At 39.8% G+C, this 14,310-nt stretch overlaps 1 protein-coding gene across 1 annotated transcript; it reads left to right on the plus strand.

The window, feature by feature from the left end:
- The first annotated feature begins 5 nt into the window (after positions 1-5).
- Positions 6-10,344, plus strand: LOC137183156 (vesicular glutamate transporter 2.1-like). The gene is made up of 12 exons (XM_067590000.1): positions 6-580; positions 2,018-2,273; positions 2,752-2,870; positions 4,194-4,308; positions 5,330-5,417; positions 5,645-5,731; positions 6,078-6,220; positions 6,317-6,466; positions 7,416-7,548; positions 7,645-7,755; positions 7,852-7,979; positions 8,546-10,344. The coding sequence occupies exons 1-12, from the start codon at positions 495-497 to the stop codon at positions 8,873-8,875; spliced, it is 1,746 nt and encodes a 581-aa protein (XP_067446101.1). The 5' UTR covers positions 6-494; the 3' UTR covers positions 8,876-10,344.
- The last annotated feature ends 3,966 nt before the right edge of the window (positions 10,345-14,310 follow it).

Here is a 14,310-nt window from a genome sequence, read left to right on the forward strand (position 1 = left end):
GCGGAGCTGCTGACAGGTAGACTAGCTGTGCGCTGTCCGCGGTGCTGAAACCTCCTCCGGCTGCTGCCTCACCGGAGATCCTCACCTCAGATCAGACCGGTGCTCCTGATAACCTCCACTGGCTGAGGCTTGTCCACCCATTTTCCCACCACGATTTCTCAGTGAATCTTTTCAAAAATCTTCAACTTTTTTATTTTCTGTTTGGCTGTTTTTCTAATCGCTGGCTGGATCTTAAGATGGCACTGCATGGATTAACATTGCGCAAGGCAGAAGCGGACTTATTTGACTGCTGTTTTGTGACTGTGAAACCAGCCCTTTCAGACTGAACGTGTTTCCCCTTCTTTCTCCAGCTCATCTTTTCAGGACATCGAGACGTTTTCTGCTTGAAAGAAAGAGGCGCATTATTTGGATTAATATCTTAACAATATGCTCATTAATGCCGCACTTCCATTTGTTATAGTATTATAGAATTTTTAAAAAAAGATCATTTGGATATGGAGCCAGGCAAGGAGAAAGCTCTCCCTACCTCTAAAGAGGGAATAAAACAAATCGCAGGAAAGGCCCTCGGGAATCTGTACAGGTAAGGCGAAGAAATGACCATTTATTCTTGTTTTATAAACACAGAATGTATTCTATTGTGAGAAATTAAAAAAATAGGAAATATCCAGATGTGAAGATCACACAAAACATTGGCATTGGCTTTCAACGTGTTTATTCCTTAATCACAAATGAATCCAAGAGGGGAAATTTCTCTTTTTTAAAGATGAATTACGGATAGGATGCTGAATGCAGAGTCGTGTGGCCCGAATATTTAAGGATCAGATATTTCCCTGGAGGATGATCCCCCCTCCACCAGCAGCTGTGGGTGTTTTTTAATAATTAATGAAACAGAACGAGTCGTGACACAAGGTCGGAGGATATCTATTACCTTATGTATCCATCTGTATTAATTCAAGATCGATGCACTTCACGTCAATTGACTTCCTATATTCTTCTTCACAGTGTCAGAAGGAGCTAAATGAAACGCAGTGCGAAAGAAAACTGATAACTGATTGAAAAGCAAACAGATGATCAGAGTCAATAGAATAAAGGAGCTGGATGTAGAGGAGCAGATGTCTAAAACTGAACTATTATTTCATATCATCGCAATTATTAAGCCAGAAAAAAACGAATTTTGTACAAATCTAAAAATACGAATCATGTACAAAATATACGTTTTTAGCTGCTCGTGTGAGCTCCTGCACACATCTTATTCGTTTATTTCTTGGGGCTTAAATGGCTTTAAATGGATGAATTTGATTACAAGCTGCAAAACAGAAACGTGACTCGAAGCTGTGAAAGAAGAAGAAAAAAAAAATCTGTTGGTTTCATTGAAGCTCCAGCAGGCCTGTTATTTCACAGGATGAGGCCTTCAGATTTCAACGTTTAGTTTCTTTTTTTTCTTCTTCTTCTTAAATTAAACTTCAATTTCATTTTGACAAATTGACCAGGGGAGACACAAAGCAACATACCGACGCCACATTTATGAGAGTTAATTAAAAAACAAAAAAAGGCAAAATTAAGTGTGATGCTGATATTGCTGCAATGCGGTATGAAGGTCATTTTCTCTTCGTGTGTCAACGAGCCTTTCTTTTACAGAAACATGGAGAATTTCAGCAAGGAACGACAAAAAAAACACTCTGACTTTACTAAAAAAAAACGGTGCAGGCTTTAGGGGGCCTGTGCCAAATTCAAAGAAAGAAATAAGAAATGATGAAGGCCTGTGGATGAAAGACCACAATGTGAAGATAAGAGCTAATTTCCTCTGTTGCATAAGCTTTAAGAGGCATGTGAATAAATATAGAAGTATATACAGGGGGGTTATTCTGCAGTTTTTCGGGGTTTTTTTGAGAAAATGAACGAAATAGTGCGTTTTCTCCTCGTAGTTCTCAATTCTGCTTCCTCGGATGTTTGATTTCATTCATCCAGCTGTGGATATAACGAGTAAAAACGAGTATTTTGACGGCTTGTCGTGCAGGAGATTGGAAAGAAAGCAGCAAACAGGTGAAGTGATCGAGCTGACGGAGGATGGGAGACCCAGGGATGGCCAGGAGCGGAAGAAGCCCCTGTGTGACTGTACGTGTTTCGGGCTCCCGCGCAGATACATCATCGCCATGCTGAGCGGGCTCGGCTTCTGCATCTCCTTCGGCATCCGATGTAACTTGGGTGTGGCCATCGTCAGCATGGTCAATAACAGCACAATCCATCAAAACGGCAAGATCATCATCAAAGAGGTGACTGTAAACTCCGCCCCGTTTACACCCCACGAGCCCCCATGTTTGATAGGTAATGAGGGCCAGAGCCAATAGACTGATCGATGGGCTTTAGTAGTTAAACCCACTTGGAAAACCTCAACTAAGTCTCTATGAAGCCGTTTTTAATTGAAATTCATGGGTTTGGGCTGTATATTATAGTAAAAAGAAACAAACTAATTGCAGGTTCTTAATATTTTTATTTTCCTGCTTTTATTACTATTTAATCGATCACTTTATAGGCACGCTGACGTCACGTATGAAGCATCAGAGCGTCAGTTTAGATTAGACTTGATATCCGGCTAAAAATATTTTTACTGACAGCATTTCACACTTGGAGTCATTTATCACCGTGTTACAGCTGGGGTTTTTTTTTTTTGTTAAAGATTTCACTGGAGAAAAATAGAAAAGTAATTAAAATGTGTTTTTATTTTTTATTTATTTTGTTTGTATCTGAAAGAAAGCGAAATTCAACTGGGACCCAGAGACTGTGGGGATGATTCATGGCTCCTTCTTCTGGGGCTACATAGTTACTCAGATTCCAGGAGGATATATTTCCTCAAGACTGGCTGCAAACAGGTAAATGCACGAGATGATTTCTTATGATTAACTGCAAAAAAATATTGTAGGTAGAGTATGTATGTAGGCTAGTAAGAGCTCTTATAGGATATTATATTATTACTTTCTTATCTTAAAGTATTATTAATATTTAGGTGTAATATTTGCGCTGGTCTGTCATGGTTTGAAGAAAGAAGCCTGACCTTACAGCAGATAAACTGGGGATTTGGCTGATGCCCGCCGGACGTGCCTCCTCATGTTAATGAGCTCCCACGAGACGACCATGTCTAATCCTTTATGTTCAGAGGCATGGCAACCACACCAGCCGAAAGCCATGTGTGAAATGCGGTTATGAGCAATGATTGTAGTATGGTTTCAATAGACATATAGCACATTATTCCAATAACAACTGATTAGTCAGCTACTGTACCAGTCATGCGTGGGAAACAAAGATCTGTGATCAATCTGTAGAGGAATACAGGATCAGCTTTATTGGTTTTATTGGTTTTATTACACAGCTGAACACAGATCATTAAATATAAACATATCACCATTATGTACAAGCAAGTAGGTGAAAAAATACATTTAGAAATAACAACATACATGTCTATATACAAGTAGAACAGTTTATTTGTAAATTGTAAAGGATATAAGTGGTGTAAAGGTGTGTAATGGTATGAGAAGTGCTGAAATATATATTGAATGTGTTAAAAAATATGATAATTTTTTAATATTCATACAGTAGGTGGTTATGTACAGTATATACAGCCTGCTCAGATATATATTTAAGTAATTAAGTAATGAATGATATGTGTACATGTTATTGCATATTTTGTATTTTTAAACTAATATTCATAATTTGTAGACGCAAATTATTACAACAAAACAGTAAAAACCTCTTTGTAGAATCATATAAATATTAAAGTGTTGCTTAAGGAGGAGATAAAAAGCCATGTGAAGGCGGATAAGGTCATCTCAGACGTACTATAAATCCTTGGATTGTTAGATTTTTCATGAGGCAAATGGAGCCTAAATAAGATGCGAATCTTTGAAGAGCTTCATCATGCCAAGTCAGCTGAGCCCACTGACGCCTTCTGCTGCAAACACCTCCTGTCCTCACTCCCCTGGAAGCTGAATAACTGCCTGTTGTGTGTGTGTGTGTGGCATACAATTAGGATTGATTTATCCTCCTTAACAGTATTATTCCACTATAGAATTAACATTATATAATATCTATAAATCTACTGGAAGTACTTGAAACTGACTCTTTTGTCTCACTGAATAAGACGATGATCTTGTTTTCTTAATATTCTGACAAATAATCCAAACTCACTGTCTGTGCAGAGTTTTTGGGGCTGCCATCGTGCTGACATCTACCCTGAACATGTTCATTCCCTCTGCTGCCCGGGCGCACTATGGATGTGTCATCTTTGTGAGGATATTACAAGGGTTGGTGGAGGTACTGATGCACAGTTTGCACGTCAGATCTTGACCTTTAAAAGACTCCAAAATGATGCCTCATTATCAAGCCGAGAGCTGAACTCAACCCCTAATGAAATTGTCCTGACATTTTGTATTAAACTGCGTTTTACGGAAATCTTGTGTTCATACTGTTCTGCTTTGCTTTCTATTTGGACCTGTGCTGGAAAATAAAGCCCCATTATGGAGAAGATCCATTCATTATACTGTACACAATCAGTCGGATTAGTCCACAAACAGCAAACAGCACTAAACCCCTTGAATAGCAGCTTATAGTGTATTGGTTTATCTGGACAAAATTGCTCCATGTTCACATAGAAACACAATGAACAAAAGAGATAAAAACCACTTGATGGGGGCGGCTCCCACAGCTCGATAGAAAGGACAAGATTTCAGAGAGAGATGCTATTATCAGGCTGAAGGTCGCTCTCTTTTGTTATTTTGTTTGGCTGCATACTGTGGTTTCAATAGGAGCTCATGACCATTGAGAGACAGAGCAGCCTGCGTTCGGCGCCCATCGACTTATTACTGCAAATTAAACATTAGCATTTCAGGGTGTCTCCCACTGCAAGCCCCAGCAATTTGTGTCTATCAATAGTTGATTGTATGCCACTTAGTGTGTAATGAAGATTTAATGGGAGCAATTCAGTTTTTCTTCCATGAACTGGGTAGTCAGCTTGAATTTGCACTGACTCACACCTAAGCCATTAGTCTCTATTAGAAAGGTCAGCTACAATGCATGTCAGTTTGTTTGTTATTAACCACAATTTGTCTTGTGCGTCTTTAGCAAATGAGAACAGACTACGTCAATCAAGTGGCGTGTCTGTACATGATGTAAATTCTATTGACTGAAAGTGGAAAAATGGATGTGAGCTTGATTGATGAATTTAGAAAATAGAAACAGTTTGTGCCGGAAAAATTTAGAGAAATATGTTCAAGCTGGTGGAAAGTGACCCTTTTGTGTTCATTGTGTGACTGTGATGTCATTTGTCACTGTGCAGGGAGTGACTTATCCAGCCTGCCACGGGATCTGGAGTAAATGGGCTCCACCGCTGGAGAGAAGTCGTCTGGCCACCATCTCCTTTTGTGGTATTTAATCTACAACACACATAGTCCGGTTTCTGTGAAAAAAAAAGAAGATATGGATTTTATCATCACATTACTTCATACGCTGAAAAGCAGGTTTCTAATTGCAAAATATAGCCCCTTAAATGTGTGTAAATCTCTCCTGAACACAGTTGTGGGACAACACGGCTCTCTGAATGAGCAGCCAGGATCAAATTCTGCTTGGTCATAATATTATGTGTCCTGTGCAGGATCCTACGCTGGTGCAGTGATAGCCATGCCTCTGGCCGGGATCTTGGTCCAGTACACAGGATGGTCCTCTGTCTTCTACGTGTACGGTGAGTGTCACTGTCATAAAATCACTTCATTTTAACTCCACACTGTCTGACAGCATAGTATAGTGTGCATTCTGTACCCGCTTGTTCCAGCTCTTCAGTGAATCTATGTGATGTTTACACTGAGTGAAATATTCAAACCCAAATATCCATGATTTTTATGGCTGCACCATTATATAAACTGGACATTTTCCCCAAAATTCAGACCAACATATTTGATGTCTTAAGAATTTTTGGGATGTAAACTAGATTTTAAAATAAAGCTGTACCTCCTGAGTTTGTACTGACTAACCCACGTTCTGTTAAATAAATTAGATTCTTGATGCCGTCCTCCTTATGATCTGCACAGGATCCTTTGGGTTAGTGTGGTACCTGTTCTGGATCTTGGTGTCCTATGAGAGTCCCGCAGAGCACCCGACCATCACCGACGAGGAGCGCCGTTACATCGAGGAGAGCATCGGTGAAAGTGCCCAGCTGATGGGCGCCATGGAAGTGAGTTCTCATCACTCAGTACCCTTTGATTCATAACACCATGACAAGTACAGTTCATCCAGCTGATTTTCTGTTTGTCACGTTCTGTTTTAACAGAAATTCAAGACCCCCTGGAGGAAGTTCTTCTCCTCCATGCCCGTCTATGCAATCATCGTGGCCAACTTCTGCAGGAGCTGGACCTTCTATCTGCTCCTCATCAGCCAGCCTGCGTACTTTGAAGAGGTGTTTGGTTTTGAAATAAGCAAGGTAAATAAATCCCTTATAATGCCTGGTATCAGCCCTAAAAGTACCCTCAAACATGATGTGATTCTTTCAGGATTACAAGCTATGATTTTCTCAGATATGAATTGTTTAAGTTCAGTGCAAGTTCATTTCTATAAAATACAAATCAAACATTTTCTGTCCTATCCTGCAGTGAAAAAAGTACAACAATGCTGCTGTTCATTCAGTGTATATTGTAACGCTATTGTAACAGTCTAACATTGTGTATTTATTCTATTAATTAATATTAAGAATCATTTTAAAGTTGACAAAAGTGTTATTTGGATTGTTAGCTGTGGAGGCCAAATATTACAAATATCTATTAGAATCGACCTAAAATTAATTATTAAGAAGAAAGAGAGGTTAGTGCATATAGTGAAGTGACTTATCTATTACCATTCAAATAAGTAATATGCCTAACTCTGTTAAATGGTTCGCCTTGACTTAAAATGTCAGATGAATTCACTTTGAAAATATTTATTGGGAATCATTACCTCAGTTTTTTAAATTGAAGGTGACATTTTTTCAGTGCCCTGTCACAAGATATTTCTAACTTTCCCTTTCACTTTATGAAAATAGATTTGAACACTATTTAACAAAATGAATCAATTATAGGGGCTGTGGTTTGGCCATTTTATATTCCTAGAGTGCCTCATCTAAGCAACAGTTTCCAGTTAATCTTCAAATCTCATAATCTTTGCCCTCCCGTGAGAGTCTGCAGCATGAATCAAGCAGGTCTGGCAGCTGTAATTCAGCTTCAGGATGAGATCCTGTGATTACTGCAGGTGATATATTGCTCAGATTTGACGCTGCAGTCAGAGGTTAAAACGCAGGCAAAGATTTGTTCTGAGACTGAAAGAATCATCTTTGTTGTGACGGGTCTCTTTGTCGCTGTCACATCCACTTCTGACGTGTGTGTTTGACGGTTTCTCAGGTTGGGATACTGTCGGCGCTCCCTCACTTGGTCATGACCATCATCGTGCCGTTAGGAGGCCAGTTAGCCGACTACCTGCGTACTCACAACATCATGTCCACCACTATGGTCCGTAAAATCATGAACTGTGGAGGTGAGGCTTTATGAATCAAATATTCATCTATTAATATGATAATGTAGAAGTATTCCTCTTCAGTACATCAGTTAACTCTTGTCTTCTTGTTTTTAGGGTTTGGTATGGAGGCCACTCTCTTACTGGTAGTTGGTTATTCTCACAGTAAGGGCATGGCCATCTCTTTCTTAGTCCTGGCTGTGGGTTTTAGTGGTTTTGCAATATCAGGTGAGTCTCAAAATGATTCTATTTTCTATTTTTTTCATTTCATTTTCTATTCAAAAAAGTGCAAAACTTTCAATATTCACTCTTTCTGTGTTGCAGGTTTCAATGTCAACCATCTAGACATCGCTCCTCGCTATGCCAGCATCCTCATGGGGATATCCAACGGTGTGGGTACCTTGTCAGGGATGGTCTGCCCTCTAATAGTGGGCGCCATGACAAAAAACAAGGTGAGTCATTTCTATTTATACAGTGCAGTGATGTGAATGTTAATGCAGGATAAAGCAGATGGGAATATTTGCAAACTCCTAAAGCCCCTGAAAACATGGTGTCAAATATCAAGCACTTCTCTACGACATCAATTATTCATTACTACATGTGCAACAATTAAATTTAAAGTTTGGGAAAAACATTTTTAGGTATTGTTTGCTTCAAGCGTAACACTCAAAAACAAGTCTGCTTCATCAGAACTGTGTGGGTGTGGCTTTTTCATATTTGATTGTTCTGGCAACATAAGTAAACAGCAACGAAACTGTCATCAGATTTTGATGCAGGACAATTGCTGATTGGTGCAAAGACATGAGTGACATCACCTTTTACTGCCCAATTCACACAATACAAAAACACAAATATAGAAATTTTCATGTGAAACAACCAAAACTGTTTCAACTTTGGCAGAAAATTTTAGGTTCATGCTGTACCTCATTCTTCATAATCAGAAGCTGATTGAGAAAATGAGGTTTTTAAGTCCTTTAAGGAGTGACTCAACTTGACTACAACTGCTTCCTGTCCCCAGACACGGGAAGAGTGGCAGTACGTCTTCCTCATTGCTTCCCTCGTGCATTACGGGGGTGTGGTGTTTTATGGGATCTTTGCATCTGGGGAGAAACAGCCATGGGCCGACCCTGAAGAAACCAGCGAAGAGAAGTGCGGCTTCATTGATGAGGACGAGCTGGCCGAAGAGACAGGCGACATCACACAGAGTTACGGCGCGATGGGGGGCCCGGCTAAAAGCTACGGGGCCACCGCACAGCTCAATGGAGGTTGGGTTCAGGACTGGGATAAGACAGAGGAGTACGTCCAGGAACCAGCGGGGAAGATGTACGCCGAGCGTGGCTACTCTTAGGCCAGACACATTCAGTTATGGTGAGTCGGATTACAAAAAACAGACTTTCCATCACGGATTGCACAAATAAGCATTATATTAGATAGTTAAATCCATTCTGTGTATTCTAGTAAAACGGTTACTACTAGTTTCAAACAGCTAGTGTAAAGAAATAGTTAATTGCAATGCAGAACAATCCTCATTAGATTCTCACATGTTTCTCATCACATCTACCTACAGTAGGGCTTCACTATACAGAAAGAAAACTGCAGGCCTATGTTGTACTTCTTAGGCACTCAAACCTCATGAATTTACTTGAACAACATGAGCCAGATGACACTGCAGTTGACCATCCTATAGGGTCTTTCTCGGAAATACCACTCTGATTGCACTGAAACTATAAGTATTCTAAAACAAGATTATATTCTGTTTCTCAAATGTGTTTTATGTACTGTATATATCTGTATACTGTTTCTGTGAGACTATTGTGGATTTGGGTCGTTGATCTGTGTTAACATTAATATAAAAGGCCATATTTTTCATGGACAGTACCTTTTCAGGGAGATGTCTGCTTGCAAAAAAGGTCTTCTTCTTCTCGAGCGAGGCCTATAATACACTATAAGACAAAAATAGCGTGAGTGAAGTTGAACCGTAGAATTTTAGTGTGTGTTTGTTTGCATGAATTTGCTCAAATCAATGTTCAGATGCAGCCGACTCACGGTCACTGATAGTCCTCATTCAGCCTACTGCTTTGTACTTAGATAAGTGTCTTCTGCCATTATAAATAATAAAAATGAACTTTCATAATCAGGTTCTGGTCGTGATGTGAGACAAATCAAAAAAGTTTTGAAGGTGATTGCTCAGAAGACATTGTTTATTGATGTTTGGTGTGCACTGCAATAAATTCTGTGTACCAGCTGCCACCCATCACATTCTGTTTTGTAATGTAACACTGGCTTGCTGTATCTAACTGTAATTGTTTTGGAGTCATGTGATGATCAACATTAAGGTGTGTGTTTTAACAAATTACTAGTGTCCGGAGAATCCAGATTTAGTGCTCATGATGCAGGACATGTTGTTGCATTTTGACAACAAGGCATGCAGTACTGTACACGAACAACCAGGTTTTGTGATCTCTTGGTGTTTCTTGGTTGTTCTCATTGTCACCAAAAGTACTTTCTTGACACTTTGATATTGTCACATTTGAGTGGACCACATGAATTAATAGATTGCTCTTCCACCTGACTTTATTTGCTATTTGAACACTTTCTGCATTTGCTGTATGAAATCTGCAAGGATGTGTAAAATATATGAATATTTAAGAATGTTTAAGATGACCAAAAGATGCTATTTATGGCTTTGTGCCTGAAGTTTATGTAAACAGATAAATGTGATTTTATGGCTTCAAATTATTGTGTTTAATGAAAAAGAGGTATGTTGATGTCAAAAAGTGTTAAAAAAATGCTCATATCATTTTATAAAAAAGCAAAACAACCAAAAGTCATGTTTTTGTCATTCTTAGTCACCTTTTCACCTATACTGTAGCACACGAGGACATATTTGAAGGTTAGTGGTCAGCAGAGACTGGAGGCAGACTACCTAACCAGTTAACCACCTTTTCCAATCAGTGCATCTCCTGTTCTCTCCACGTTTCTCATTAGTAAATCAATGGCTGAGGTCTCCGGAGTCCAGGAGAGAGTATTGGACCCTGTAGGTTGGTAATTGGTAAGAGAAGAAAAGAACCGCAATGTTAACGCTATTACTGGTTTTTACATCCCTACAAACGAGGATCATTTTCTGTCTTCCCAAAGAGTCCTGACTTTAATATGCAGTGCAACACCTGCTGCTAAAGGTGTCGTGGGCGTATAAAAATGTGACGACCCTATTAAATCTCTCCGCATCACCTCGCACCTTCCTAACCGTACAGGAAAAAAGAAAAAACTGAGAAGAAGCCTGTAAGGTGTGTAATGTGAAATATTATATTTGCAACACACCCTGTTTGCCCCTCAGTGTGTCCTCCATCTACACATCTGAGGTCAACAGTGTTACATGTAGCACATTCAGCTATTGACCCAGCTCCAACATTAAATCTAATTGCGTGAGAAATCAATACTGTTTAACTCCAGAATGCATTGCAGTTTTCAAACAAAAATGTTTATCAATAAAGTTTAAATTCAGATAAAATGTATTGATGACTTGGAAGGCCATATTACCTGCATAGTTGTTTTATTTTACACATGTTTGTTGGAAGAAGAATGAACTAAAATACTGAATTATAAGCTGGTCATTATACTGGAAAGACACTTAATTTGCATTTTAATAAAATGCCTGAATGCAATACTTTGATTTATATTACATCACCAGCAATCATTAGTGACAAATGCAAAAGGACACAACTGACCTACAGGGTGAAATCTGAATGCAACATTAGTTCTGTGATGAAATCATCCAATGAAAATCTGGATCTGCACTGTTTGAAAGACTGGGAAGAGTTTGTTATAGATTCATACAACAACTGGATAAAATTTGGTCTTAAAGTATTCCTTCAATCAAAGAAATTATTATTGAAAAAAGAGTTACAACAATATGCAGATAGACATTTTTACCTAATAGTTTTACCTGAGAAAAGTAAAAAAAAGACATCAAATCAAAGCAAAAACTTGTGCAACATAGTATGATGTAAAAAATGTCAATATAAAATGTGTAGTTCATTATAAGAATATCAATATACATGTTTTATGGTGTCATATTGATCTTAATCTCATGGATTCTGTAGTTTCTTTTGCACACATGCATAATATGTTAAGAATGTGCAAATTTGGATGCACAGAAACCATCAAGCATTTGCACGACTCCAAATGTAGGAATGTACACGAATATTTCCCTCACTATTAAACCGCACATTCAGGGAGTTGCAAAAGAACTGACGGAGGTCTTATGGCCCACAGTGAAATCTGAAGTCAGAAGTGTAGAGACAGAACAAGAGAGGTGGTATTATCGTCTGTGGCGCCTGTGTGCTGCTCTGCAGCCCGTCAGTGAGGTGGTAAATAATTCAGGACAACATGGCGTCCATCCATCCACATGCATCAGTCTGAGCTTCTCTGCAGCATGAAGGGCCCAATGGTGTGCATGACTCTGGATATATCAAAGACCATGATTCTCACCATGCCTTTCAGCCTCTGCAGGTGGGAGTGACTCATGAAGAACAGATGCAGAATATGAGAGCCACATTTTCCAATGTGTGAGTCTCTGCAGCCCTTTGCATCTCATCTCTCTCCACCAGAGCTGCAGTGATAGACAGGCATGAAGTTTGTAGGGGTGAGAAGGGTTAAGCCTACAGATGAAGCTGGCCGTCGGTTTTATGCGCACATGATGGACAGTTTGAATCAATTTAGTGCACAGCCGTTGTGTTCGGTCTGCAGAAGTCTTGTACTGTGTTGACTGATGGTTCGATCACAGGAAGCAGCTCCATGTCTGAGTCATCCCTCATCCACTGTCCTCAGTTTCTCCTCCGATAATCTGCCCATCTGAGGAGGGAAACCATTAACAACTCACCACCACCTGCTTCTCAGTGCACATGTTAATTTGACAGAAAACACAATTGTGCCACCAGCCTCGTGGAACATGTTTTCTCATGCTTAACCAGCCAGAGTGGTCATGGCTATTGCACCTGTGACGTGCCTGTTAGGGTGCACGGTAATTGGACAAAAATCTGGTGTCAACATTTCATTCACAGACAGAAATCCACTCAGCATTCCCCTGCCTGTAGTCTATATGTTTTTGCAGCATCTCAGATTCAGTCATTGTGATGTTTTTGGTGCTGTTTTGTCTGGTTGTGTGAGCGTGAGGGTAAGTGGAGGGGGATTGAGTAGTTGTCAGTCTGTTGGGCAGGTGCAGTTTGGCTCCTGGGGGACTGTAATGGGATGAGGCCCAGCCAGAATGAGTGTTTGATGACGGGGTTGCACTCGTCCCCTGAGACACTGCCTGCATGCAATTATCCTCCTGATCCGCTCTCTCCTTTCTAGTCTGCAAGTCTAAATTGTACACAGCAATCTCTCCACATTGCTGCCTCCATTAATTTACAATCTCAGATCAAGTCACCGACTGTAATTATAACCCAAAATGTCAAATGTAGAAATGGAATAATTACTGTTATATGACACCCTCCAGCGTGGCATTGCGCTACCTCAGGGCGATTGAATTTACACACACCTCCTTCTCCTCCCTTGCTAATTGCTTTATTAATGGAGAGCTCGGCACCTTGAATTAGTCTGTCTCACACGTAATAACATGACATATATCTGCTCTCCACCCACTGCCACACACACACACTGAAATAAGTATATTTTAAGAGTATTGCTATGCTTCCAAACTCATTTCTGAAACTCCCATAACTGCTTTTGTTTCTTTTAAATCTCTTTTTTTATGAGCTTCTGCCTTCAATGCTCACTATAACCAAAGAGAGAAAAAAATCCTTTCTTTTATGATATGTAAATGTGTCCACTGCGGAAAAAAAAGAGCTCCATCTCGCTTTTCTTACAACTGCAAGGACTGTGAGCTATTGTTATTTTCATCTGTGCTTACTTCCAAATTCTACTGAAACATTTATTAGCTCCAAACTAAATTTAAATCAACCGCAATGAGGCAGGAAAAACAGTGGTGCCAAGTTTGCATTATATAAGGGTTACATTTTCAGACCTGCTACGTGTCGAGTGAGAATTGCTTCTTTTATGACCACAGGAGGACAATGAGATTGCTATATCCAATTGTTTTTTTTCCCCTATGGTTTCCTATGTTGCATGTGAGGTAATCTATCACAAGTTGCTCCAGTTCCCCCTCCCCCATATCACATTACGCTGACAGCTTCATACCCTCCTCTCTACAACATGTTCATGTGGTATCACACACAGACAAAGGACGAGAGGCTGATAAGATTTTACACGATACACTCTGTGCTGGCAAAGCACCGCTGAGACAAATTTGGATAAAATGATGATAAAATATGCAGATAATAAGAAGAGAAATGTTGTGTTGTGATCCTCCGCACATTATTTTCTCTCACATGAAGAAGAATTCATATTTTGTCAAAAGCTAAAACACACATAAGCTTTCTTTGTTCTTCTTTTATTACCAACATGTAGTCACTGGGTGTTTTTCTACAAACCGACCCCGCTCCCTCTCCTCATGTGCCAAAGTAGTGTTTCTGCAACCACAGCACCTCACTGGAGAGTCTGACAGCGCAGTTTTTATAGGACAATGTGACATTTCTTTCGTCTTTTTCCTCAAGAGCAGCACCAACATTTCATATGACTCATTAAAACCCACTATCATAACACTGAATCAGTCTTTTCCCTCACAATTTCACTGCGACAAACCAAATTAAAGCATCAGCACATGCCTGATGATCATCAGCATCCTCTGAGCGGGACACAGGTGTGCAGAGGGGCCCTCCTGCC

Source organism: Thunnus thynnus, chromosome 5, assembly GCF_963924715.1.
Source record: "Thunnus thynnus chromosome 5, fThuThy2.1, whole genome shotgun sequence".
In the NCBI taxonomy this organism is placed as follows: Eukaryota; Metazoa; Chordata; class Actinopteri; order Scombriformes; family Scombridae; genus Thunnus; species Thunnus thynnus.

Bases quoted from the DNA above. Each gene is read 5' to 3' on its own strand.
- LOC137183156 (XM_067590000.1), top strand. From the start codon at position 495: ATGGAGCCAGGCAAGGAGAAAGCTCTCCCTACCTCTAAAGAGGGAATA. The intron at 2,871-4,193 runs GTAAATGCACGA...CTGTCTGTGCAG, and splicing joins TCAAGACTGGCTGCAAACAG to AGTTTTTGGGGCTGCCATCG. The intron at 7,756-7,851 runs GTGAGTCTCAAA...TCTGTGTTGCAG, and splicing joins TAGTGGTTTTGCAATATCAG to GTTTCAATGTCAACCATCTA.